The 27,562-nt window shown below is 35.9% G+C and overlaps 1 protein-coding gene across 5 annotated transcripts in view; it reads right to left on the bottom strand.

The window, feature by feature from the left end:
• The window catches only part of RABGAP1L (RAB GTPase activating protein 1 like), an 819,337-nt gene that overhangs the window by 588,567 nt on the left and 203,208 nt on the right, over window positions 1–27,562 (bottom strand). For all 5 annotated transcript variants that reach the window (XM_023207199.1, XM_023207198.2, XM_031935573.1 and 2 more), the window contains one exon: window positions 14,331–14,481. In XM_023207199.1, coding sequence (XP_023062967.1) covers window positions 14,331–14,481 — 151 coding nt within the window. The remainder of the gene's footprint in view (window positions 1–14,330; window positions 14,482–27,562) is intronic.

Below are 27,562 nucleotides of genomic sequence, written 5' to 3'. Positions count from 1 at the left end.
CCAAAACAGAGATATAGACCTATGGAACAGAACAGAGCCCTCAGAAATAACACCACACATCTACAGCCATCTGATCTTTGACAAATCTGAGAAAAACAAGAAATGGGGAAAGGATTCCCTATTTAATAAATGGTGCTGGGAAAATTGGCTAGCCATAAGTAGAAAGCTGAAATCGGATCCTTTCCTTACTCCTTATACGAAAATTAATTCAAGATGGATTAGAGACTTAAATGTTAGACCTAATACCATAAAAACCCTAGAAGAAAACCTAGGTAATACCATTCAGGACATAGGCATGGGCAAGGACTTCATGTCTAAAACACCAAAAGCAACAGCAGCAAAAGCAAAAATTGACAAATGGGATCTCATTAAACTAAAGAGCTTCTGCACAGCAAAAGAAACTACCATCAGAGTGAACAGGCAACCTACAGAATGGGAGAAAATTTTTGCAATCTACTCATCTGACAAAGGGCTGATATCCAGAACCTACAAAGAACTCAAACAAATTTACAAGAAAAAAACAATCAACCCCATCAAAAAGTGGGCAAAGGATATGAACAGATATTTCTCAAAAGAAGACATTCATACAGCCAACAGACACATGAAAAAATGCTCGTCATCACTCGCCATCAGAGAAATGCAAATCAAAACCACAATGAGATACCATCTCACACCAGTTAGAATGGCAATCATTAAAAAGTCAGGAAACAACAGGTGTTGGAGAGGATGTGGAGAAATAGGAACACTTTTACACTGTTGGTGGGACTGTAAACTAGTTCAACCATTGTGGAAGACAGTATGGCGATTCCTCAAGGATCTAGAACTAGAAGTACCATATGACCCAGCCATCCCATTACTGGGTATATACCCAAAGGATTATAAATCATGCTGCTATAAAGACACATGCACACATATGTTTATTGCGGCACTATTCACAATAGCAAAGACTTGGAATCAACCCAAATGTCCATCTGTGACAGACTGGATTAAGAAAATGTGGCATATATAAACCATGGAATACTATGCAGCCATAAAAAAGGATGAGTTCGTGTCCCTTGTAGGGACGTGGATGTAGCTGGAAACCATCATTCTCAGCAAACTATCGCAAGAACAGAAAACCAAACACCGCATGTTCTCACTTATAGGTGGGAACTGAACAATGAGATCACTTGGACTCGGGAAGGGGAACATCACATACCAGTGCCTATCATGGGGAGGGCGGAGGGGGGACGGATTGCACTGGGAGTTATACCTGATGTACGTGACGAGTTGATGGGTGCTGACGAGTTGATGGGTGCAGCACACCAACATGGCACAAGTATACATATGTAACAAACCTGCACGTTATGCACATGTACCCTAGAACTTAAAGTATAATAATAATAAAAAAAAAGTAAACCATGTAAGCCATAAAATGATCTACGCTCAACAATAACCTCTAACTTCTTTCTTCAAAACGGTATAATCCTACTCTAATTCCATAATACGAAAATGGGGTAACATTAAAAAGTTATATCTTCCTTAATTTACCTGAAAACTATTAAACACATTTGAAGGATAACAAAAACATAGAATATATCATTTAAGTACATGAAAATACTTAAGAGTATATTTTAAAATTTTTACACAGTGTTGGAGAGTTGAGAAAAAAACTGTTCTCAAATTCACATATAATTATAGTTTGTATACATGTAGATATCACTATAGACAGACAGTAAATGAAAGATCTCAAAGGATGAGGATCATGAAAATTTGATTTAAATCATTCTGTAAAAAAAAAACCACAAGCAAACGTATAATTATGCAAGAAAAGAGAAAATAAATTGTAAATTTTCTTAAAGAATCTCTTTCATTAATTCTTAGTTTCTTTTTCTTTTCTTTTCTTTTCTTTTTTTTTTTTTTTTTGACATAGGGTCTCGCTCTGTCACCCAGGCTGGAGTGCAGTGGCATGATCTTGGCTCACTGCAACATCTGTCTCCCAGGCTCATGTGATCCTCCCGCCCCAGCCTCCCAAGGAGCTGGGATTACAAGCATGTGCTGCCACGCCCAGCTAATTTTTGTATTTTTTTTGTAGAGACAGGGTTTTACCATGTGGCCCAGGCTGGTCTCAAACTCCTAGGCTCAAGCAATCAGCCCGCCTCAGCCTCCCAAAGTGCTGGAATTATAGGTGTGTGCCACTGCACCCAGCCACTTCTTAGTTTATTTTAATAAAGACCTTCCAGTACCTACATATTCAAGGCATTTACATTACAACACAACGAGTACTCTTTATTCTCCTTGCCTGTCTCATTGTTTTGGTTAGTAAATTTTTAGTAACTATAAATTTCTGATGAGTTCTTTGTAAATTTTATATTTATATCAATAATGTGGTTTTTATACAACAGCCTGTGGTTTTTATAAATACCAATGGTACAGACACAGCTGGAATAACCTCATTCTATCAAAAAGCTCAATGCCTACACCTAGACAAGGTGATGACAGAGAACACAGCAGCCATATAATTAAGCAATGCTCTGACTCTCAATGAAATCTAGTATTGTCATCTGACTAATAAACTGCCTTAATTTTTAAAAAGTAAACCATGTAAAGAAAAAGCAAATATTTACTTGGCTACATGACCTACAGGGTTTAATTTAGTTTTGAAACTTATCAAATAAAAAACGATGTAACAGATACCATAATTTGACTTTTCAATTAAATATTCACTAAAGGTTATTCAATCAAACGAAAAATATCAAATTAAACACCCCCTCTTGAGAATTTGCAATATTATCATTATAATACATTCCACCAACACAGAGTAAAAATTCTTCGTTAGTTAAATGTTTTATTAAAAGCCATCTGCTACAATAATACACTGGAGAACAGAAAGAAGACAGGCTTTACTCTGAGCAGTACCAGTAATCAGATGTGAATAAAAGCAGGGAAAATTTATCTGTCCATATAATGATCAACAAAGCAGAGAATATTCAGAATCTTAAAATGAGCCACTCTTGCAGTTTTTTTTATTATTTCAAAAAGAATTTTTGACAGCAACTACCAAATTAATATTTGTAACTATTGCCCTTTTTGCTCTCTGGAGTTTATAAAACAGTGCTGCTTCTTTGCAAGGTTATATTGTTTTACTTTAGTCAATCAATATTTTTTCAGTTAATTAATTTTAAAAATTAATATGTATTATCATCCTAGCACAGTACCTGGCACACAATAGGTACTTAAACATTAACTGAATAGATGCTTTAATAGGTTAAAATCTTATTACATCAACCTTAGATCACCAATTAAATATTATTTTGTGATATCATTTTGACATGACATATTTCCCAAGGCTTATCATGATATGTATTTGTTCTAACAAGAATAAACTTATATTAAGTTTCTATTTAACAAGAAGACATGCATTGATGCATAAATAGATGACGCCAGCCAACTAGGATGAGAGTAGGCGAAGGAAGGAACACATTGATTAAACTCTCAAAGGCTTCCTGGATAACCTATCCAAGCTAACTCATTAAATGGAAGCTGAAAAACTACATAAGCCACTCCCTATAGTACATGTCCTCTTCTATCTTGCTTAGAAATATTCTTCAAGTCCCACCTCAGATATTCTCTCCTCTGTGAAGTCTTCACTGGCTCACTCAAGCAGAGCTGTCACTATCTCTTCTGCATTCTACATATTTGATTAAGAGAGTTATTATAACTTGTATCATAAAAAAAGTATCTATCAGTGCATAAGCCTGGTTTTCCTAGCTGGATTCCTCAAGGGTGTGAAATATTTTTATCTACATAATCCTAGAAACAATAGAGAGCCTACCCCATAAAAGTTCATCAATCAAGAGTTAGTGAATAAGTGAATGAGATTAATACCTGCCTTCCAGTCTTGATTACATCACACACTATTTAGGAGTGATTTTTAGAGAATATCATTTGACTTTACTATATAGGTGAATTTGCATAATCACTAAAATAATTCATATAGCCAATACAAAGTCAAATTTTAGAATGCAAATACTCCATGATATTTACCAACCAGAAAAAAAACCCCAAACCAGAAAAATACAAACCTGACACTTCGTATTTCAGTTTAACCAGCTGTTATACACATCATGTGCTCTTATAAAAACTGTGTAACTGGAAGTTATCTAACACAAGTATTAAATTAGAAACATACCCTGACACCAATATCCACTATTAGTATTAACATTACTATTACTGTTGTTCATGATGTAATATCATATTGATAAAGACAGCAGAAACTAATCATGAGTACTTACCATACGCCGAGTACTACTATACGCCAAGTACTTCATCATTTTATGTAATTTACACAAAAATCCCAGTAGATACTACTATTAAGCCTGCTTTAAAAATGATGAAACTAAGGCTTAAAAAGTTGGGATAATGTTCCAAGATCACAAATTAATGTATGGGAGAGGTGAATCTTAAATCCAGGTCTATCAACCTCTAGCACTTAAATATTTTTAAAAGAATAAGCTGCAGTGCGCTATGATCACACCTGTGAAGAGCCACCACTCCAGCTTGAGCAACAAGGTGAGATCCTGTCTCTTAAAAAAAAAAGAAAGAAAAAAAAGAAATGGTACACACACACACACACACACACACTCTCATATATAAACACACTTTTGAAAGAGAAGATTCATTTGGGAGAAAAACGAATTCAAGTGGTAGAGAGAAACAGCTCATGGCGTTATTATTTCTAAAAGCTTATCAATTAAAAGCTTATTTTGATTTTAACAAAGTATGTGGTACAAATGTTACATAAAGATCATTTTTAAAAGAGAGCACACAACTACAATCTAATATTTGCTATGTTATATAAACCAGCAGATGTGATAGGTAAACTATACCATATATGTCATATAATTACTGAAAGTACACACACAGTTCTGTTATGCTACATAAAATTTGAGTTGCCCTAAAACATACACAATCCCCATTTCAAATGACTATGAATATGTGAAAATGTGATCATTGCTTAGTGGGTCCTCAAGCCAACAATTAAGAAACACTCATTTCAGAAGCTCTAAATTCTGTTTGCTTGTTTCTACACAGGAACAAGGTCATGTTCTATTGTCCTTTCAGATCACCTCAAAGGTTATGAAAAATGCAGCTTAATAGGAATAATAAAAACATCTCAATGATAAACAATAAAGGACAGAGGATTTCAGAAATATGTGGTAAAAGTCTTCCAGTGATTCATCTGCATCAGTAGTACCCTATGCCTCAGTGGCAGGACTCATATAACAAGAGACAATGGTTGAAGGCTCAAAACTCATTTTAAAAGAGATGACTTGAAGTTAGGTGCTTTAGAACTGTTTCTTACTCACTGACTTGTAAGGTTTATACCTGTTTCCTAATAGAAACAGAATAGTTTTTAAATTATAAATTTTCATTTCCATACAATGAACAGTATATAGAAATGCCATAGCGTTTTTATTTCTTCAACCTTTTCTTCATGACTTTTTTTAAGCTTTTATTTATTTATTTATTTATTTATTTATTTATTTATTTACTTATTTATTTATTTACTTTGAAACAGAGTCTCGCTCTGTCGCCCAGGCTGGAGTGCAGTGGCCGCATCTCAGCTCACTGCAAGCTCTGCCTCCCGGGTTTAGGCCATTCTCCTGCCACAGCCTCCCGAGTAGCTGGGACTACAGGCGCCCGCCACCTCGCCCGGCTAGTTTTTTGTATTTTTTAGTAGAGACGGGGTTTCACCGTATTAGCCAGGATGGTCTCGATCTCCTGACCTTGTGATCCGCCTGTCTCGGCCTCCCAAAGTGCTGGGATTACAGGCTTGAGTCACCGCGCCCAGCCTATGACTTTCTTTTTTTTTTTTTTTTTGAGACAGTCTCCCTGCATTGGCGCGATCTGGGCTCACTGTAAGCTCCGCCTCCCGGGTTTATGCCATTCTTCTGCCTCAGCCTCCCGAGTAGCGAGGACTACAGGCGCCCGCCACTACCCGACTAATTTTTTGTAATTTTAGTAGAGACGGGGTTTCACCGTGTTAGCCAGAATGGTCTTCATCTCCTGACCCCATGATCCACCCGTCTCAGCCTCCCAAAGTGCTGGGATTACAGGCGTGAGCTACTGCGCCTGGCCTTCTTTATTACTCTTAATAATTGATGGTCAGAAAAATATAAAGAGTTTTTCCTTCTAAAGGATCTTTACAAGACCAAAAGTAGGGATGAGCTGTCCCTTTCATTCTAGTTTTGGGTTTTCGACTTTACGGATTCTACTATTTAGTTAACTATGTGACAGCTTTCTTCATGGTAAAAATGGGAATCACATCACAGAAGTTGTGAGGCTTATATGGAAAGGATATATGAAAGCACTAGACATAATGTCTCCCACATACCCCATTAAATCTTTCAGGAAGCGTTTATCTAGCATCTACTGAAGGGCAGTCCTAGCGTTGAGTACTAAAGTTAGAGCAGTGAGCAAAACCCAGATACCGTCTTTGCTCACTTAGACGGTCGAGTCTAGAGTACCCCCATGGGTCACACGGAACTTCTCACTCCCTGACCATGGTGGGACCTTGCACAACTCTGTGTCTTTATGCATGGCACTGCCTCAGCCTAAACACATACTCCCATTCTCTGCTCTTAGGCAGAAATGGCTATATCCAGTCTCTGTCCTCACTTGTCACTTTGCTCATACCTGTGTCACAGTGCTTAAACATATTATCGCTGCTTCTTTGCCTTTTTGACTATCTTCCCCCACTGGGCTGTAAACTCCTCAAGGATAGGGTATAGGTGTTATTCTTCTTTATATGTCTAGTGCTTAGCATAGCCTGATACAGAAGAGATACTGTTTGATAAATAATGAATTAGTGGTACAAGTAGATAACAGGGCGCTACACACTTCCTGTTTTCTCTCTCCCCGTTTCTCAGATGAATGTCCTGAAACCTGCACAGATCTCAAGAGCCCACAGTAATCTCCATATTTCCTATAGTACTTTCTGATGATGTTATTTCTGAAAGCTTACTTCAAACTTCCTTTAGGCATATATTGCTTTATAATTTTCCTCATTCCCTATCACTGGTGAGTGCTTATGTATTAGGCATGCAACTGAGTGCTTTATATGAATTATCTTATTAAATTCTCACAACAATCCTGTAAGACACATATGATTATGCCTATTTTACAAAAGAAGGAATTGAGACTGAAGATAGCTAAGGAGCTTGCCCAAGGTCACAAACCAGTAAGTAGCAGAATTTGAGATTCAAACCCAGGGTCTTCCTGCATAGTGAGCACCAAAATCTCCTCCTAAAGCGAAGCTACCACTGTTACCAAGGCAAGGTGTGCCTGAAAGTTCCTTCTGAAGTGGAGAGTGACTCAACATAATTCTCCATGGATTTACATATAACAGCTCTTCTGACTGGTCCTGCTTGGTCCTTGGTTCCAGATTGAGGTTATCAGTTGGTCTACAGCTCCTAATCTGCTTCATTTTCACTTGAATCTCATCCAGAGATTTTTCACCCTTTTTTAAACTTTGGTCCCTACAGTCATTTCCTACCAGTCAAAATGATATGAAGAACTTTATTTTCTGTAGATTATAAAACCAACAAGACCATATAAAGTGTAATTATTCCACACTGTAATCCCGGCCCTATTCTATGTTCAGTATTATTGTCTATCCTACCATGGGAGGCCAATCATTGACCTACCATGATTCAAGGTGACTCAATCTACATGACCCACTAACACTGCAAAATTCTCTAGGGTACTAATTCTTAAGGGCTGCCACCTCCTTCCTGGCAAAAACAGAAGAGGTTAGTTCACCGGGAACCGCTGTTCAAATTGACCCACTGCTTATAGCTCTCCCCAACGAGATGAATAGGTTTCCTGCAAAAAAGACATTGCTTCATACTTAAAAGCTTTATCCAGGACCTAACACAACATAAGGCTATAGTTCATGGAAAAGAACAAAAGAATAAATAACTATACAAATAAGTCAACTATGACCTTATGCTCCCCTTAGGAGGGACAAAAATTTTATTTATCATCTAGAATGTGTCAGGCAGGCCCTATGCCAGGCATAGGATATCTCATAAACAGTAATGCAGTTGTGGTCTTTGCTCCTCTGGATTTTAAAGTCTGCTGGGGAAGTAGACATTAATCAATTGCAAGTACACTGTGATAGCCCCCTCCTCTGAAGCAAGCAATGGCTGCTGACATAGTATAATAATAGAGTCACAAAATTGAATATATTTGAGGCCCAAACAGGTATTAAAATGAATAAAAGATAGATAGGAAGTAATAGAGTAATACGCTCATAGCAAAAAGAAAGTACAAATTTCATCCATAAGTGTATACCATTCTTTGATGTATTGATAGCTATACAAAGCATATTTGTAGGCTCTACCTAGCCTGCTGGTTGTATGTTTGCCACTCCTGAAAGAATGCTTCAGAATGTGCACTTCTACTATAGAATTAAATGGTAGACTACTTTTTCATGGAAGCCAAACCTTAAGTTTTCTGTAAATATGATATGGTTTGGCTGTTTCCCTACCCAAATCTCATTTGAATTGTACTTCCCATAATCCTCATGTGTCGTAGGAGGGACCAGGTGGAGATAATTGAATCACAGGGGTGGTTTACCCCATGGTGTTCTCCTGATAGTGAGTGAGTTCTCACAAAATCTGATGGTTTTATAAGCATCTGGCATTTCCCCTGCTCATTCTTCTCTTTCCTGCCACCATGAAAAGGATGTGTTAGCTTCCCTTTCTGCCATGACTGTAAGTTTGCTGAGGCCTCCCAGCCCTGTGAAACTGTGAGTCAATTAAACCTGTTTCCTTTATAAATTGCCCAGTCTCAGGTAGGTCCTTATAGCAGTGTGAGAACAGACAAATACAAAATACTTTATATTCCTTCTTCCCTGTGTAATCTGAGGCCTCTGGTAGGGTTTTTATAAAGCAACTGTTTGTTCAAGCTGAACCATTTCATTAACTAACCTTGAAATCTTGCCATTCCCTTAATAAGACAGGAAAAATTAACTGGACCAAAAGAAGGACAAACAGCTGCTGAACCATGACCAACAAGTGTCAAATATGCAGGCACTTCTTACAGAAAATCCTCTGGGTGTTCATGCCCTTTGCACTTAGTGACTAGTAAGCTCAGATGTATTCACCACCAAGGTACCTACATACACTCTTGGCTACAGGCACTTGTTATCTCATTGCTACCCCAAGGACAGTAAAAGGAAAAAATCATTTTTAGAAAAAATGACATTATTCATCTTACTATAAATGCAAGGAAGACAATAAAATTAAATATACCACTGTACTTTATGTCAAAGAAGTCTTATGATTTGACCCTGTTTATGATTTGAATAAACACATGATTAGAGTCACATATTTCTATAATGTTTGTATGAAAATGTTTTTGATAACTGTATTAACAATAGAAATAACATTAAAAACTTTAAGCTGTCATAGATTTATAAACTGAATGTGAAAATATTTATTATACTACCTGAATTATACATTGACAGTCAATCTCAAGTGACAATTAGTAAATATTTACACTATATATAGTGTAAATATCTAAAATAAACCAAATTTACATATATTTTTAGAATAATTTATTCCATAATAGATCTCAACTAGTGCCACTATTAAGAGGCAATTGGGGAACAGAAAGGTAGTTCTCTACTCAATACCTATTTTCTCTTTCCTCTTTACAAAAAGCCTAGATTTGGAGGGGGTGCAGGGGTGAATCAATGTGTCTATCTTTTTTAAAAAAAACATTTCTAGTTTTCCATGAAGATAGTAGCCATGTAACAGAATTCTGGTCAAGAATATACAGATGGAATTGTTGTTTGGTGTTTAAGAAAAATTCTTTAAAAGGGTGATAGACTTGGTTCAGAAATGCCAAGGAGAGGTCTACCCTTTTTTCCAGCTCGTGGACGGTAACCTTTAAACCCTTGAAATTTCCTGAATAACAGGATTGTTATTTGTGGTAGGCCCCTCTAACCACATCTGATAGTTTATGTTAATCAGATGATTCATGGTAAGCCCCCAGATAGTTTACACTAAGAAGAAGACTTATGATGTAGGCTACCCAAGCCACAAAGACCAACCATGGGATTAGAGCATTGGGGCTTTGAGCCATGCAACAGCCCCAATGTTATGGTTTGGCTGTGTCCCTACCTTCTTTTCCTCCGGGGAGGAAAGAAGGGAAGCCTAGAGATTGAGTTCTACCAGGTAGGTGATGATCCAATCAATCATGTCTATGTAATAAAACTCCAATAAAAACTCTGGACACCAAAACTAGGTGAGCTTCCTGATTGGCAATACTCCAAATGCATATTGCTACATATTGATGCTAGGCAGGTACTGAGCCCTTGAGGATGATGCCAGGAGGGTAACATATCCTTGAGAATAATGGAAGCTTCACATTTGGAATTCTCCTAGTCCCACATTCTGCCCTATACATCTCTTCCTTTGGCTGGTTCAGATTTGTATATTTTTGCAAAAAGAAAAAAAGAAAAAAACCCCACTAAACTACAATTGTAAGTATAGCACTTTACTGAGTTCTGTAGGTTATTCTTGCAAGTTATCAAACCTGAGGAAGTCTGTGAGGATCTACAAGTTTGAAGCTAGTTGGTCTGAAGTTAGGGTGGCACTAAGAACCCACAAATTGTGGCTGATGTCAGAAGTCTTGAACAAAGTTGGCAGTCTGGAGGACTGGGCTCTTAGCCTCAAATCTGGCCACCTTGAATTGACTTTGTTTTTCTTTTCTTCTTTTCTAAATGTAATGCCGGATGTAGAAAAGCCATCTTGTGAAAACAAGAAGACAAATATATGCCAAGTCTATCAGACAGGGTTTAATCAGGTAAACTACTTCAAAAATGATGTAATGCAGGAATGAAGGTCCTTCATTCCTGAAAGAGCTGAAGGGCAAAAGCCTGAAGATCCTGCTGTAGCAGTCTTTTGCCCTTCCAGCTCTTTAGGTGTGTCACCACAGCTATTGTCCAGAGAATCAGGAGGTTGCTGTGGCCACTCAGGAAAGGAAACCACAGGAAACAAGAACCCCAGAGTGAAGGCAAGTGATTGAGAATGAAATGCTCAGAGGCAGATGCAAAAACCTCACAATTGGTGAAGCCAGGGTATCTGCCAACCACACTGCCAGAGAAAATATGGCTTTTGCCTCCCTGCAATCTTCACTGGCAGAAAATAAATCACAGCTAGAACTCCAGAGGGAAGAAGTCTAAAAAATGTATTTTATCAGCCTCCAAGTATCTTCCATATATTTTATTCAATGAAAATGATTTTTGCCATTCTGTTTTTTGTGGTTTGAGACTGGGTCTCACTCTGTCACCCCAGCTGAACTGAAGTCTGATGGTACAATCACAGCTCACTGCAGCCTCAATCTCCCGGGCTCAAGCAATCCTCCCATCTCAGCCTCTCAAACAGCTGGGACTACAGGTTTGTGCAACCACGCCCAGCATTTTTTTTTTTTTTTTTTTTTTTTTAGAGACAGGGTCTCACTATGTAGCCCAGGCTGGTCTTGAAATCGTGGGCTCAAGCCATCCTCCCACCTCGACCTTTCAAACTGTTGGAATTACAGGCATGAGCCACTGAGCCGAGCCCTATCTCTTGATCTTAAAGTTTTTTTTGCAAGTTTTATAATTGAAACTACCATGGTGTTTGGTATAAATGATAAAAATTTTCTCACTATATGAACATACACTGTTCATCAAGAATTCATAAATAATATCATGGGATGGTATTCTTTACATTTTTCCCTTGAAATTTTTAAAGGTATGAATTATGAAAGCCTCTTAGTGAAAAAAGGGGGAATGGCAGTTACCTCTTACCCCATGGCAGCCAATAAAAGTATACAATGTAGTTTATTATTTACTTGAAAAAGTAATCTGATGCCCAGAGTTATGATCTCTGAAAATTTCAATCAGATACTCCATCGATAAAAACTTCTAGGCATAAATATCTAACATACATATATTTATCATGTACAAGTGCTACTATACTAATATAGATATTATAAAGCACAGAAATTTAGATGATAGGATATAAAAAAGATAATTAAAATGCTATAAAATACTATTCAATATTGAATATGGATCATTATTTTTGTGTGTGAAATTTTTCTATTGTGTTAAACATAACATAAAATTCACCATTTAGAAGTGTACAATTCAGTGGTTTTTAGTATATTCAGAATCTTGAGCAACTGTCACCACTGTCTAATTTCAGAATATTTCCATCATCTAAAAACAAACCCCATATATCTGTTAGCAGTGACTGCCAATTCCCTTTTCCTCCAACCCCTGGCAACTATTAGTCTACTTTCTGTCTCTATAGGTTTGCCTATTCTAAACATTTTATATAACAATAATCATAAAATATGGGTCACTATTTTTAATATGTTTGTTATAGCAGTTTACAAAACAACAATGAAAACTTGTTTCCACATCAGTTTTTTGATTCATGGTTCTGTTATCATATCCAAAAAAGACTTGCAAAGATCCACAGACCCAAGTAGACATATATCATTTTTTCAGTCCCACTCACCAATCATTTTGTTGAAATTTGACTAGGAAATATCTGCTTTCTCTAGGTTTTCTTTCTTTCTTTCTTTCTTTTTTTAAGAGACAGGGTCTTGCTATATTGCCCGAGCCAGAGTGTAGTGGCTAGTCACAGGTGCAAGTTCCTAGCTTCAGGCAGTCCTCCCACTTCAGCCTCTCAACAGCTGAGACTCCAGGCATATGCCACCACACCAGCTTCTAGATACTTATATGAATAAATCAGAAGGTGTTGTGTTTATATGCTTTTAACTATCAGTTCCAAATTCTCTGCAACTACTTGTATAAGTTTTAAACATATTTAAAATTTCTGATTCCAGGTTAAGTGTGAAGATGTAAAAGTTTTTATAGTGATGCATGTTTTTTCAAAGAAAAAAATCACAGAGGTGTTTAAATTGCCATATGTTTCAAAATGTCCATCTCTGTAACCTGAGTTTGTTTCCAAAAGTAGTTGCTTTGTCATTCATTATCATAACATTAATTCTTCACTGAAGGAACATATTAAATTTTAAAAAAAAATTGACATGCAGCATCCTGTGATAGCAATCTTTTTAAGCCGATCACACATTTTATGAGGATTAAGTTACACCTAGATAACCTGTAAATCCATTTAATCTAACATATGCAAAATGCAAGAAAACTGTAATATTTTGGAGGTTAATATACGAGTGTGAGCCCCACAATGATTCCTCCAAAGTGTGCAAGTTCCATTCTTCCCTAAGATCACTCCTGAACCATGTGGGACCACTGGCCACTGGATTCAAGGACCTCATAAACCCTCAGTACTATGGCACACCAAATATTAGTACAGCTTAGTATCCTTTGGTGTAATTATTTTTAAAAATATACAAATGGAACTTTGGACATTTTTTCCCACACACCAATGGATCATCCTGCATATTCCAATGTAGAGGCCATCAATCTTAAAAAAAAAAAAAAAGAGGTTAAAGTTTAAAAAAAAAAACTGAATTCAGCAGTGATCATTATACTAAGCACTCAGAAAATATTTATGGAAGGAAAGGAGGCAAAGAGGAAAGAAAAGTAAAAAGAAATTATAGCAGATAAAAAGTTCTAAAAGTTCATATAGTCTGAGGAACAAAGTCTTGATTGTAAAAATCTCATTTATGAAGAGAGGTTCTTTAAAATTAAAAAAATAAAATTTTACTATTATTTAAAAATCCAGTATTTAGAGTAGACTAAGTAATTAGGTAGTGAGACCTAGGGTGGTGAGTCTAGGATTAAGGCCAACACTTACCTTTACTTACGCTCTAAAACCAGGTATTTAGACATAAGCAAAGGAATTTACAGTGGAACCAAGGGCCCCTGACAGAAAAAGGGCAAGTATCTACATCATTTAACTGTTAGGTGACATAAGCACAGAAGAATTTTTTATTTCATTTTAATGTTATTATAAAACTATACTAGAGTAACTATGTATGATTATAACTATATAAATCTCATAGAATTTAAAAAGGTTGAGAAGTTAGAAAACACTTGAAATATAAATATATTCCAATTTGGTAAACAGCTATTATAAAATCACTTGAATGAAAATATGAAAACCAAGGCATACAGTGTTCATAGATGACTAAGTGCATTGTTTACCACCACAAGTATTCAGAACAAAAGGTAGAAGTATTGACTTCACAACCTCAACATATTCATGAAGAAGTTCAAAGCATTTATGGCTTATGGGAGCTATGAAAACTAGGATTTATTTAATAGGTCATCCAATGAAAATAATATGAAAATAACTTCCTACCTTTGTGATAAGAATTCGGTATCTATCCAGCATTGCCTGGTTGTCATGGCAGCCTGCCAATAACTGCCATACCTCTGCCCTCAATGCTTCGGGGACACCACTCTTCACCAGAGTAGATAGCCCTTTTGGTCGTACACCAAGGTTATTGTGCCTGAGAAGACAAGAAAATAATCCATTCACACTCCCTTTACAACTCCTGAACTGCTGTTGCTATGAAAAGTTTCCTAGTTTATATAAAAGTGTAAGCTTGGCTCAAGAGAAAATTGTTTGTGGTGGGGCATTAAACAATAGTACTGCTTAAGTTCAGTTATGTCTTCAACTTTTTTTCTTGATCTCATCTTCTTTATTGGTGAACCAGATAATTCTACCTCCAGGAAAAGCTTTTTCTTCCTCTCATTTACTTTTAAAAATTACTATGCTACTATAGTAAATATGCTTACTCATAATAATGAACGTTTTAGTTATATATTGCTAGGCAACATTTCAAGGCATAAAATGAACCATCTGAATCCCCTGAAATGAATGTACAGCAAGCTGGACAATGATGTGTGGCAGGGAATAGGGTTCAGGAAATGATGTTGAAAATGGATCATAGGCCAATCACACCTTGACTATACCCACTTCTCTGAAGCCAAGCTGAGCTGGGCCAAGTGCCAAGGACAGGCTCCACAGTATAGGAGACATAAGGCATACATATTACAGTCAAGTTTTATGTGGCGGCCACATCCTGACTCCAAGGTCCTCCAGGAAGCCCTATCTCTTGATGACCTAACTTGGAATTCTTTGTTCCAGGATAAACTTAGATATCAATGAACTTCCAAGTTAAAACGACCTAAGATAGGTTTTCTAGTAAGAAGAGTTCATTATTGTTTACATGTCTGATTTGTCTCCCTGACTTGTTACAACAGCAAGTGCTCACTAAAGGAAGGACCTAGCCCTTTCCTACAATCACCAGAACCTACACAGCAACTCCAACTTGCTGGGAAAGCAACATATATTTATCAGGCTTTACCAGATCCCAAAGTTGTGCGGCGTCAGAACAAAGGGAAAGATCTCTCCTCCTAAAATCAATGATCACAACATAGTAAATATGCTACTATGCACATCTGACCAAGAAACTGAATTGCATATATCAATATTGTGAATGTAATTTCATTTATCATCTTTTTCCGGGTGCCTAGCTTGAATATGGAACTATATTCTATGCCTTTTTGCTCAGACTTTACTTTTATTTGCTGCTCACTTTTTATCTCTTAGAGCTGACTCTGGTGCAACCACTGGGACTCCAAACCTTGAAAATGTACTCTGGTTTGATCTAACACCCCAGGCTCTGGTTTCAAGTTTTAAGCCTCAAAAGTCATAAAAGCCACATGTCTATTTTCTAAAAGTGGCCTCCCAGCTACTTCACTAGATTATATACACTGTTCCACCTCTAGCTCAAACCCCAGTATTGCATACCTTCCACTGAAAATATATTCCTTGCTTTCCCCATACTGTCATAATTGGGCTATCTCAGAAAACAACTAAAACTTCCACAACTGAAACAAGTTCAAGTAAACTCATCCCATTAATAATGTTAGTAAACCATCAGATTTAATGGTTTATTTTAGCCTTTTCTAGCTAAGCTTTGGTATTGTTGGGTTAGAGAAACTAAGCTGATAATACTGATGGGCTTGAAGCAAAAATAAACTAGAGACAGGTAGAGCTGATATGATTTAACACCTTAAAATAACAGTTATGGTGCCAAGTGACAAAAGCAAGTTTCAAATTAGTAAATAGGTGTTAGTTTAAATACACCTACATACCCACTATTTTGAAACCTGCTTTTAGACATGCCTAGAAAAATAATATGGAAGAACATACTCCAAAATATCTGTGTAATAGAATTAAGAGGGAAAATAGCCCTTTTATTTTCCTATGCTATCTGAAATATTTATAATGATTTTAAATTCTTTTATAATCATTAAACACAAATAGTCATTTCAATTCTTTAAACTTCTCTCATGGCTTTAAATTAAAACATAATTTCAGTTAATTTGGAAAAACACTATAGATAATTATGTTTCACAAAATATGTCAAGTAGAGGAAGAGTATTAATTATTCTTCAGAAGACTTCCACCTGAATAAACTACTTGACAAAGAATATTATACCACAAGAGAGCCAGGATTAGTAATAAAAGGATCTTTTTGTAATTTAATGTTTGGCTCTGATTATACTTTTGAATAGGAAAAACATATGGGTTAAGGGTATTAGTATAGAAAATTGGGTTAATTAAAAGCAATGATGTACAAAAAGCAAAGTTCATTCCCACTAAAATTAAATGCAAAATACTTTGAATTATGAGTCCAATAATTTATAACATCATGTAAGGGAAATCCAAAGTAGTTAAATATAGTATATGTTACATGTTATATAGAGATCAACAAGACATCACTGTGTCTCTACAGCTATTAAAACTCCAATAAATTTAATTAATTAAAACTCCATGTCAAAGAATCCTTTCTTGGCTGGGCACAGTGGCTCACATTCATAATCCCAGCACTTTGGGAGGCTGAAGCAGGCAGGAGTTTGAGCCCAGGAGTTCAGACCAGTTCCAGACCAGTTCCAGACTGGGCAACATGGTGAAACCCCATCTCTACAAAAACACACACACACACACACACACACACACAAAACTTAGCTGGACACGGTGGCATGTGCCTGTAGTTCCAGCTACTTGGGAGGCTGAGGTGGCAGAATCAAATGAGCCTCAGAGGTTGAGACCAAATGAGCTAAGATCACACCAGCCAGGGCATCGGAGTGAGACCCTGTCTCAAAATTTAAAAATTAAGAACATTGAAAAAAATCATTTCTTCAATGGCATGTGTAATTCTCCATCATACTCTTACCCTGTGCAATAAATTTCAAGAATTGGTATAGAAGTACTATCTCTATTTCTTCCCCTCCAACTCCTTCCTCAATTCAGTTCAACATGGCTTCTGCATCTCTCCTTGAAAAGTTTTCACTTAAATGATCTATGACTTCTCTCCATGCTCCACTGGATTCAAGACATATTTTCAGTTCTTTCACTGTTGACCAATCTGTTTCCCTTGGCTTCAGTGACAAAGCACTACCTCTTTATCCACCTTCACAAACTCCACTGTTGATTGCTTCTCCTCTGTTAACCTCTTAAGTGCTTAAAGTTCTCTCTCTTTACTCTTGCCCTTTTCTTTCATTTTCTTGTCTGTAGGCATTATCACCTATAAACATGTATCCCAAGTTCCAGAAGCTCAAAGGCACCTCAAAATCAGTATGCCCAAGTCTGAACTCAGTTTCTTCTCCCCAAATCTGGTCATTTTCCAGGGTATTCCACCTCAGAAACTGTTACCACAATCCGTCCTAACTGGAAACCCAGGAGGTATTTTTGCCCCATCATCTATTACTAATCAATCACCAAGTCTAATATATCTTATTTTCTCAATCTCTACAAAGTTCATGCACTTCTATCTCAACTGCAACCAACTTTATCCTCCCTAAACCTCTGCAATAGCATCCTAACATTCACTGGACCTACTACAACATATTTCCAATATTGCAGGCAAAATGAAAATAACAAGCAGCTTGATTAAATATTCAGTTGGCCCAGATTGCTTTGTATAACAATTTAACTGTAGTATTTTATATAATGATATATAATAATATAATGATTTAACTATAATATTTTAAAGTTTCAGTATCTCTTCCTACACATGCATACACACATACATACACATACTCCTTAAGATTAATAGTCAACAGTCCCCAATGAATACTTTATCATAATATAATCCAACTCAAGTGATTCAGTTTCTAGCTGACCCTCAGCCACTTGTTTGGCCAGGCACAACGAAAAAGTCTTTTCTCCTCTCTTAACAATTGAAGCACTATTTATCTTTAGAGACTAACATTTAAAAAGAACTGGGTCACTCATAACACTGCTTAACAGCCTTATTTTACTGGTTATCCCAAGTAACAGCACAGCAATTATACTGCATGTAGCACCCTATCACTTGACAGGCACTAATAAATATTAAGCCAGATGCTGCTAGTATATATCTATGACCAGAGAAGATCCAAACAAATAAAACAGAAATTTATAAAAATAATCACTGCTTTCAATATTTCTGATTAAAATGTAACTACATATTGCCATTGCTTTAATACATTAACTGTAGCTATCAGGAACTTGAAAATAGGCAACTAGTTATGATACCTGCTGAACTCTACCCTAGAAACAAGATGGATACCTAATACAATTATTTTCAAAGTCACACATAAATCAAATATCTATTAATCATACAGTAATTGGCTAGGTTTTAATGCATGAATAGAAACTCCACAAGGGCAAGAATCTTTGTCTTCTTTACTTATATATCTTAAGCACCTAGAAACAGTGCCCTGCATATAAAGGCATTTAACACATTTTTGGTAAATGAATGAATATAATTATGAAATGAAATTAATATCTCAATTACAAAAGTTAAACAAAAAGAATGCTTTTTTTAGAAGCAAACATTCTCACTGAATTTAATAGGATCAAAAAAAGCCATGGACTCATCTAGTGGATTTCCTTTGCTTTCAAAGAGGATTTTCTTGAAACTACTTAGGCATGTAAGAACTCTACTTTTAAAGGTGTCTACTGGGGGATAAAATTTCAAAGGGAAAGAGTTATTTCTAACAAAAACAGCAGAAAAAGCAAGAGATGAGGGGGATAAAAGTCATTGAATATGACCACTGAAAAGTCACCAATGGAATTAGAGAAATTTTGATAGGAAGTGGAAGTAGGTGGCTATTAGATATGAGAATATGACACCAGCAGCATGACCCATTTGAAAAAGTTCTCTCCAGAAAAGGAAAGAACTACAACCGAAATTAAAAGATGAGGTGGCATCAAGAAAGGTTGGAGATTTCTCCATCCCACAATAATGAGAAGAACTAGATACGGAGAAGTTATACGACCTACATTAAGAAATGTTTCAAGAAAAAGGATAGATTAAAGGTCATTATGAAGATGAAAAGCATACAAATTCTGAATACATTTTCCCACTCTGATGATAAGTAATTAATATCCATGAAAAATACAATTAAAATGCCTATTAAATAAGTATCAATTTTATCTTATTCAATAAAAGAGAATGACAGATTTGAAGGTGATTTTACTTGATGTAATAATCCAATACCCAATTTTTTTCCTCCAATGTTCACTTAGTCTTTCTGGTTAGAAAATCTTCTTGCATATTCTTCCTGAAAAAAGTTGACTTATGGCTAAGTATTCACAGTGAGCACTGCCTTTTCTTTGTCTTTAAACTTTTTCAAGTTTTCCATGCATTTCAAAACCTGAAGCAGTTATCCAGATATTATTCTTTCTAATCCCTTAAATAATTTAAATAATAGTTAAATCATAATCATTACCATTCTGAATATATTCAACATATAAAAGAAATATTGCTACCACTTTTAGTTTTGGTTTTACAAGATCTCCCATCACAAATGATTTTTCTCTCTCTCTCAACCTTTCTTTCTTTAGCTCACGTGCTTTTTTCATGTAGCTATTTCTTCAATACACCTTTAACTCCAATCTGTTTTAAAGACCCCCAGTACTGAACTTTTTATACAGTCTGTTCTTAGTTTTCTTTTCTATATTATTTTTATTTTTTCTAATGATTTCAAATTAGTATTGAAATATTTTTCCTTTACATCTTTCTGATAGTGTATTTAATTATAAGAATTCTGACTTTATTCATGTTTTGCTTGTTTAATAGAATGATCTAGCTATTTAAGGGTAAGTTCAAAATATTTTCAAACACATTTAAAATTTCACTGAGTATATATACTGTCTCCTCACTTTAAAAAATATTTCCACAAAGCACAAAGTGTAGGACTCCACACGACAGGTGCTTTACCTACAATAAATCACAAAAAAAAGTCTGTATGTAAATGCCTACCTATTTTTCCTGAGACTTAGGAAATCTCTAAATCGAATGTTTCAGAAAGAAATTCTGAGCACAATTAAAAATATTTGACCATCCTTGTACAAAAGACATAGTAGTTTAAACTTCTATAGTTTAAGCAAATGTTACCCTTTTCATATCATGACATAATTATAATGGCCCAAATAAAAAAAAATTTGAATTGTAAAAGATGCAACAAGTTTTCTAAAGGTCTAAGAATCAATTATCTTAGTTTTTTAAAACATTTCCCTCAGACCTTTAAATAATTTCCTCAAGTCCATTAATAAAAATATTATTAGAAATATTTTATTTCTGAAAAAAATGTACACTGAATTTCAGCTGAGAAACTCTGTCAATTCTACCTCAAAAGTCTTTTCCCATTTGGAGCCTCCTCTCCGTAGACAGGGTCTGTGAGTTTGGTAAAAATATCATCAACCCATGCAATTACCTCCCAATTTGTTTCCTGTTAATCAATGTTCTTCCTACTCCAATATTACCTTCCCCTCCCCCTCCCCAAAAAAAACCAATGAGATCGCAGCTTAAAGAAATGTGTTAGATATTGTCTTTATTGAAGTTGGGCAGTGGGCGCAAGAAGCTTTATTGTATTATTTTATTTCTGTATACATTCAAAAATGTCCATTGGGTCTACAATGCGTTCAGAAGGATTTATTGATTATATCACAATTTTCTGTTTAAAGGTCTACATGCCTCTATAACATGGTAAACCTTGAGGGTAGAAACTATGTTTACTCATCTTTAAATCAGCAGTGTCTGTTAAAGTCCCTAAGAAAGAATAGATGATTAAGATTTAAAAGTTGAATGAATGAATGAATGAATGAATGAAGTGACTTGTTTTACAGGAAAAAAAGTGGTCAAGAAATGTGAAAACAGTCTCAGTGTTTCAGTTACTTTGTTAAATAATCTCTTATGAGTATGCATTCCCACCCACATTGATTATAAACCTCAAAGGTAGAACCTACGTTGTTTTCTATGTATCTCTAAGAGCCTAAGATGATGCCTCATAAATTTTCATTGAAGCAAGTAATAAATCTTGCATTTTAGAAACTGAGTGGAGATCTCTATTTGGCTATTTATTTAGTCATCAAAAGATTTTGTTTTCTTACCCACCATACTGCCATTCTCATAATCTCCCTTTAAAATCATGACCAGAAGCTTCAAGTACTACCTGGGCAAGGGTATCAATTTTCCTAGTTTATCCATTCACTCACTAGAACTTCTACATGCTCTTATAAAAACTAATCTAGGCCAGGCGCAGTGGCTCACACCTGTAATCCCAGGACTTCAGGAGGCCCAGGCAGGCAGATCACGAGGTCAGCAGTTCAAGACCAGCCCGGCCAACATGGTGATACCCCATCTCTACTAAAGACACAAAAAATTAGCCAGGTGTGGCTTTTAGAAAAGCCCACACCTGTAATCCCAGCTATTCAAGAGGCTGAGGCAGGAGAATCGCTTGAACCTGGGAGGCAGAGGTTGCAGTAAGCCTAGATCGTGCCACTGCGCTCCAGCATGGGTGACAGGGCAAGATTCTGTCTCAAAAAAAAAAAACAAAAACAAAAACAAACTATTCTAGCAAGGTACCTATATTTATAGAAATGGCAGCCTGCCCACCTGGTTAAAAATGTTCTGTCTCTAATGGCCAGGCACGGTGGCTCACACCTGTAATCCCAGCACTTTGGGAGGCCAAAGTGGGTGGATCACCTGAGGTCAGGAGTTCGAGACCATCCTGGCCAACATGGCAAAACCCTATCTCTACTAAAAATACAAAAATTAGCAGGGTGTGGTAGCACATGCCTGTAAATCCCAGCTACTCAGGAGGCTGAGGCAGGAGAATCACTTAAACCTAGGAGGTGGAGGTTGCAGTGAGCCGAGGTCACCATTGCACTCCAGCCTGGGCAACATGAGTAAAACTCCATCTCAAAGAAAAAAAAAAAACAGAAAACACACACACACACACACACACCCCCTTCTGATTCTAAAACCAGAGTGGTTTAGATTCAAAAACTGGCTCTGTCATTTACTTGACAAGATCATGGGCAAATTACTTACTGGCTGTGAGATCTTGAGCAAGTTACTTACTTGCTGCCATTATGTTTTCTGTATTTTTACACTAGCTACCTAACATAGCTATGCCTCAGTTTTCTTATCTCTAAAATGAAGATATGATAATACCTACCTCAGAGAGCTGCTGCAACAATTAACATGGAGAGTGCTTAGAATAGAACCTGGTACATAGTAAGTACACTGAATTGTCAGTTATTATCTTTGTAGCCATGCCTGACCTTTCCTTCTGTTACAATGAGCTACCTCTGCTTCCAAATTCAACCCCTCCACTAGTCAACATATACATCTTTTCTTGCCTATTCATCAACTTATCCTATAATTATGTCCTCTTTCTCTGACACTATCAAGTTTTCTCTGTTACATCCTTTCTAACAACATATAAACATGCTATATTGCCCATTTAATAAAAAACTCTCAACCCTCATCCACTTACTAATGTGTCCTCATTTCCTATCATTCCTTTATAGCAAAACTATTTTTAAGAGCTATCTATATCTGCTGATTTCCTGCCTCTCCATTGAAACTGTTCTTAGGATCACCAGTGACACCTAAATTGTTGAACCCAGTGGAATTCTAGGCTTCACTGGACTTCACCTATCAGCATTTGATTACTGTCTCCTTCCTGATAGACTTAGTTTACTTGATTTTTATCTTTATTCTCCTCCTACCTCACTGGTTGTGCTTTCTTGGGCTCCTTTGCATGATCCTCCTATTTCCAACTCCCAAACACTGGAGTGGTCGAGGGTGCAGTCTTTGGATGATGTCATCATCTAAACTCACTCCCTAAGTAATCTCACCCTTTTCATTCTAACAGCTTTAAAAACCATCTATATACTGATGACTCCGAAACTCATATTTCCTTCCCTATCTTTTCCTTGAACTCAATGTTATATGAAAATGACTAATGGACATAGTCACTTGGATGTCTTAAATGCATCTCAACACCTCCAAAATCTTGATTTTATCCTCCAAATCTCTCTTCTTCTATATTTGAGTAAACAACAAGTCTTCTAGTAGCTCAAGCCAAAAACTCGGACATCAGTGGCCAGTTATTTATTTTTCTCAGGCCACACAGAAAACACAAGCAAATACTATCAGTAGTCTCTTAAAAGACATCCAGAATCTGATCGCATGTCACCCTCTGCTACCAGCATGGTGCAAGACATAATTATCTCTCCCCTGGATTATTTACAATAGCATTCTACCTGTTCTGCTGGCTTCCATCTTTGTTCCCTTTTAATCCATTTTCACTGGGCAGTCAGAATGGTATTTTTAAAATGTTTAAAACAAAATATCTCACCACGACATGATCAAGACACAAATTATTCAAGTAACATTCCCAGGGTTCAAGATGAAGCCAGATATAAGATAAATGAATCTGTGCATAATCTAATGGAGAATATTACAACTTAGATTTCTTAAAACACTATATAAGATAAAAATAATTACCAAATATAGATCCAAATATAGATATATAAAATGTTCATAAAATTGGACAGAAATCTGCAATGGTGAGAGATATTTCATTCAAAAATTCAGTCAGTAAATATGAATTGAGCACCTACTATACTCTAGGAACTGTAGGAGATGTCTCTAAAACAACAGTGACTTTAAGGAGGTCATGTGCATTTGACATAACTTTGCAGGATAAGAAGAGAAAAGTTAGTTAAGACAGAGTTACCTATAATAAATACTACAAAATAAAGAGAGAAAAATGAGTATGCAAGGTATAATGAAGGAACTGTTGTGACAGGAGAAAAGAACACACTTCAAATAGCCATCTATGTATAAGACACAAATTTCCTTTTTTTCCTTTTTTCTTTTTTAGATTTAGTGATACTATTCTTGCTTCAGCACCTACTAGCAGTTAAGACTCTGGGCTTTCTTTATTTTTTGCCGTTTATTTAAGGCACAATTTATACAGAGTAAAATTCACGTTTTTAGTATACAATTCTGTGAGTTTTGACAAATGCATATAGGTGTGTGACCCACCACTGTAACCAAGATATAGGATAGTTCCCTCATTCCCCCCATACCCAAATTCCCTGGACCCTCTTGTAGGCAATACCACAAGTCCTTAACAACTATTGACATGCTTCCTATGATGACAGTTTTGGCTTTTCCAGAATATCATACAAATGGAATAACATAGTATTAAGTCACTTGACTTTGGCATATGTCACTTAACATGATACACTTGAGATCCATCAGTTGTGATGTATATCAGTTCATTCTTTTAATTGCTCAGCAGTATTCCATAGAATGAATATATCACAGTTGGTTGATACATTTACTTCTGAAGGACATTTGGGTTGTTTGCAGTTTGGGGTAATTATGAACAAGGTTATCATAAACATTCCCATATAGGTTTTAATTTCACCTTGGTAAATACACAGCAGTGGGATTCGAATTGCTGGGTGGTATAAGAAGAGTCTTCAACTTTATAAGAAAATACCATGCTATTTTCCAAAATGGCTACACCATTTTGCATTTCCAACAGCAACATATGAAAGTTGCAGTTGCTATGTGACGTTTTCAACGTCTCCACATCCTTGTCAACACTTGTTATTATCTGTCTTTGTGATTATTGACATCGTAGTGAGTATGAAGTGGTATCTCACTGTAGCTCTGATTGGCATTTCCCTGATGGTTAATGATATTGAGCATCTTTTTATGTGCTACTTGGCCATTTGTATGTCTTCTTTAGAAAATGTCTCTTTAGATTGTGTGGCTCTATTTCTGAACTCTGTTTTCTACACCACTAATCTCAATGTCTATCCTTGTATCAATACTCTTTTGATTACTGTAGTTCTATAGTAAACCTAGAAATCAGGTAATATGTCTTTTCATTGTGCTCTTCACTTTCAACATTGTTTTGGCTATTCTAGTTACTCTGCCTTTCTATATAAATTTTAAAATCAGCTTGTTGGTTGCTACCAAAAAATCTGCTGAGAATTTTATTGAAATTGCACTACTTTTAAGATTAGTTTGGGAATAATTGAAAGCTTAACAATATCGAGACTTTCATTCCATGAACATAGTATATATCTTCATTTATTTCTGTCTTCTTTGATGTCTTTGATTACTGTTTTCTAGTATGTCAAAGTATATATCTAGCTCACAATTTGTTAAATTTCTGTCTATTTCATGGTTTTCTTTTATGGTGCTTTTTTGTTTCAACATTTCTATTTTCAATTTTTCATTGCCAGTATATAGAAATGAAACTGATGTGCACATATTGATCTTGTATCTTTTAACACTGTAAAACTAATTTATTAGATCTAGGAGTTTTTTGTTTGTTTTGTAGATTCCTTGGAGTTTTCCACACAGACAATCACATCTCTGCAAATAGAGACAGTGTTATATTTTCCTTTCCAATCTTGTTTGCCTTTTATTTCTTTTTCTTGCCTATTATACTTGCTAAGACCTCTAGTACTACGTTGAGTAAGACTCATGAGAGTAGATATCCCTACCTTATTCCCAGTCTTGGGATGTGACATTCTTAAGTTAGATGTTAGCTGCAGGTTTTTCATAGGTACCTTTTATCAGGTTAAGAAAGCTCTCTTGTATTCCTAGCTTGCTGAGACATTTTTTTTTGTTTTTTGGTTTTTTAAAATCATGAATGAATGCTGAATTGGGTCAAATGCTTTTTCTGAATCTACTGAAATGATTATATGGTTTTTCTTCTTTAGCCTATTGATATAAGTGAATAACACTGATTTGTTTCCAAATGTCAAAGCAGTCTTGATTCCCAAAATATGTCCCACATAGTCATGCAACATTATCCTTTTTTTAAGTTTACATATTATTGGATTTGATATGCTAGGACTTGTTGAGGCCTTTTTAGTCTATATTCATGAGGGGCACTGGTCTGCAATTTTCATTTTTGTAATATTTTCATCTGGTTTTAAGAGCATGGTAAGCAAATGACGTAAATTAGCTGGAAAGTATTGCCTTCTCTTTTATTTTCTGGAAAGTTTATGTAAAATTTATATACTTTTTTCTTCCTTCCTTCTTTCCTTCTCTTTCTTTCTTTCCTTCCTTCCTTCTCTTTATCTTTCTTTCCTTTCTTTCTCTTTCTTTTTTCCTTTCTTTCCTTCCCTTTCTCTTTCTTTCTCTCTTTCCTTCTTTCTCTTTCTTTCCCTTCCTTCCTTCCTTTCTTTCCTTCTTTCTTTCTTCTTGCCAGTCTGTCTCTCTCTCCTTCCTTCTTCCTTTCCTTTCCTTTCCTCTACTCTTACTCTACTCTACTCTACTCTACTCTACTCTACTCTACTCTACTCTACTTTACTTTACTTTCTGACAGAGTCTTGCTCTGTCAGTGGCTGGAGTGCAGTGGTGCAATCTTAGCTCACTGCAACCTCCACCTCCTAGGCTCAGGCAATTCTTGTGCCTCAGCCTCCCAAATAGCTGAGATTACAGGTGCACACCACCACACCTGACTGATTTTTTTGGTATTTTTAGTAGAGACAGGGTTTCACTATGTTGGCTAGGCTGGTCTCAAACTCATGACCTCAAGTGATCGGCTTGCGTAGGCCTCCCAAAGTGCTGGGATTACAGGCATGAGACACTGCGCCCAGTCTTATTATTTTTTTCTTAAATATTTGGTAGAATTTGTCAGTTTGGCCTCAAATTTTCTCTACTGAAAACTCTTTAACTATAAATTCAATTTTGTCAACTAATATAGGACTATTCAGGTTATTTATTTCAAGTAAGCTTCGGCAATTTATGACTTTCAAGTGTTTGTCGATTTCACCTAAGCTTCTAAATTTATAGGCAGTGAGTTGCTTATAATATTCTTTTATAACCTTGTAATGTCTGTGATGATCTGTAATGATGTAGCCTCTTTGATTCTTGTATCTGTGTTTTCTCTCTCGTTTTTCTTGATCAGTCTAGTTAGATGTTTATCATTATCAAATATATTAATCTTGATAAAAATTAGCTTCAGTTTGACTGATTTTCTGTAGTGTTCTTCTCAATTCCATTTATTTCTATTCTTATTTCCTCACTTCTGCTTGCTTTGGGTTTTTCTCTTTTTTCCTAGTATCTAAAGATAGAAGCTTAGATCATTGACAGACTTGTTTTCTAGTATAATATGCCATGAATTTTAAATCTATTTTGAAATAAGAGCATGCAAAGGCAAAAAAGAAAAGCATAATTTTTTCTATATTAAATTTTGTTT

The sequence above is a fragment of the Piliocolobus tephrosceles genome, chromosome 1, assembly GCF_002776525.5.
Source record: "Piliocolobus tephrosceles isolate RC106 chromosome 1, ASM277652v3, whole genome shotgun sequence".
NCBI lineage: Eukaryota > Metazoa > Chordata > Mammalia > Primates > Cercopithecidae > Piliocolobus > Piliocolobus tephrosceles.
This window is presented reverse-complemented; position numbering and strand designations above follow the sequence as displayed.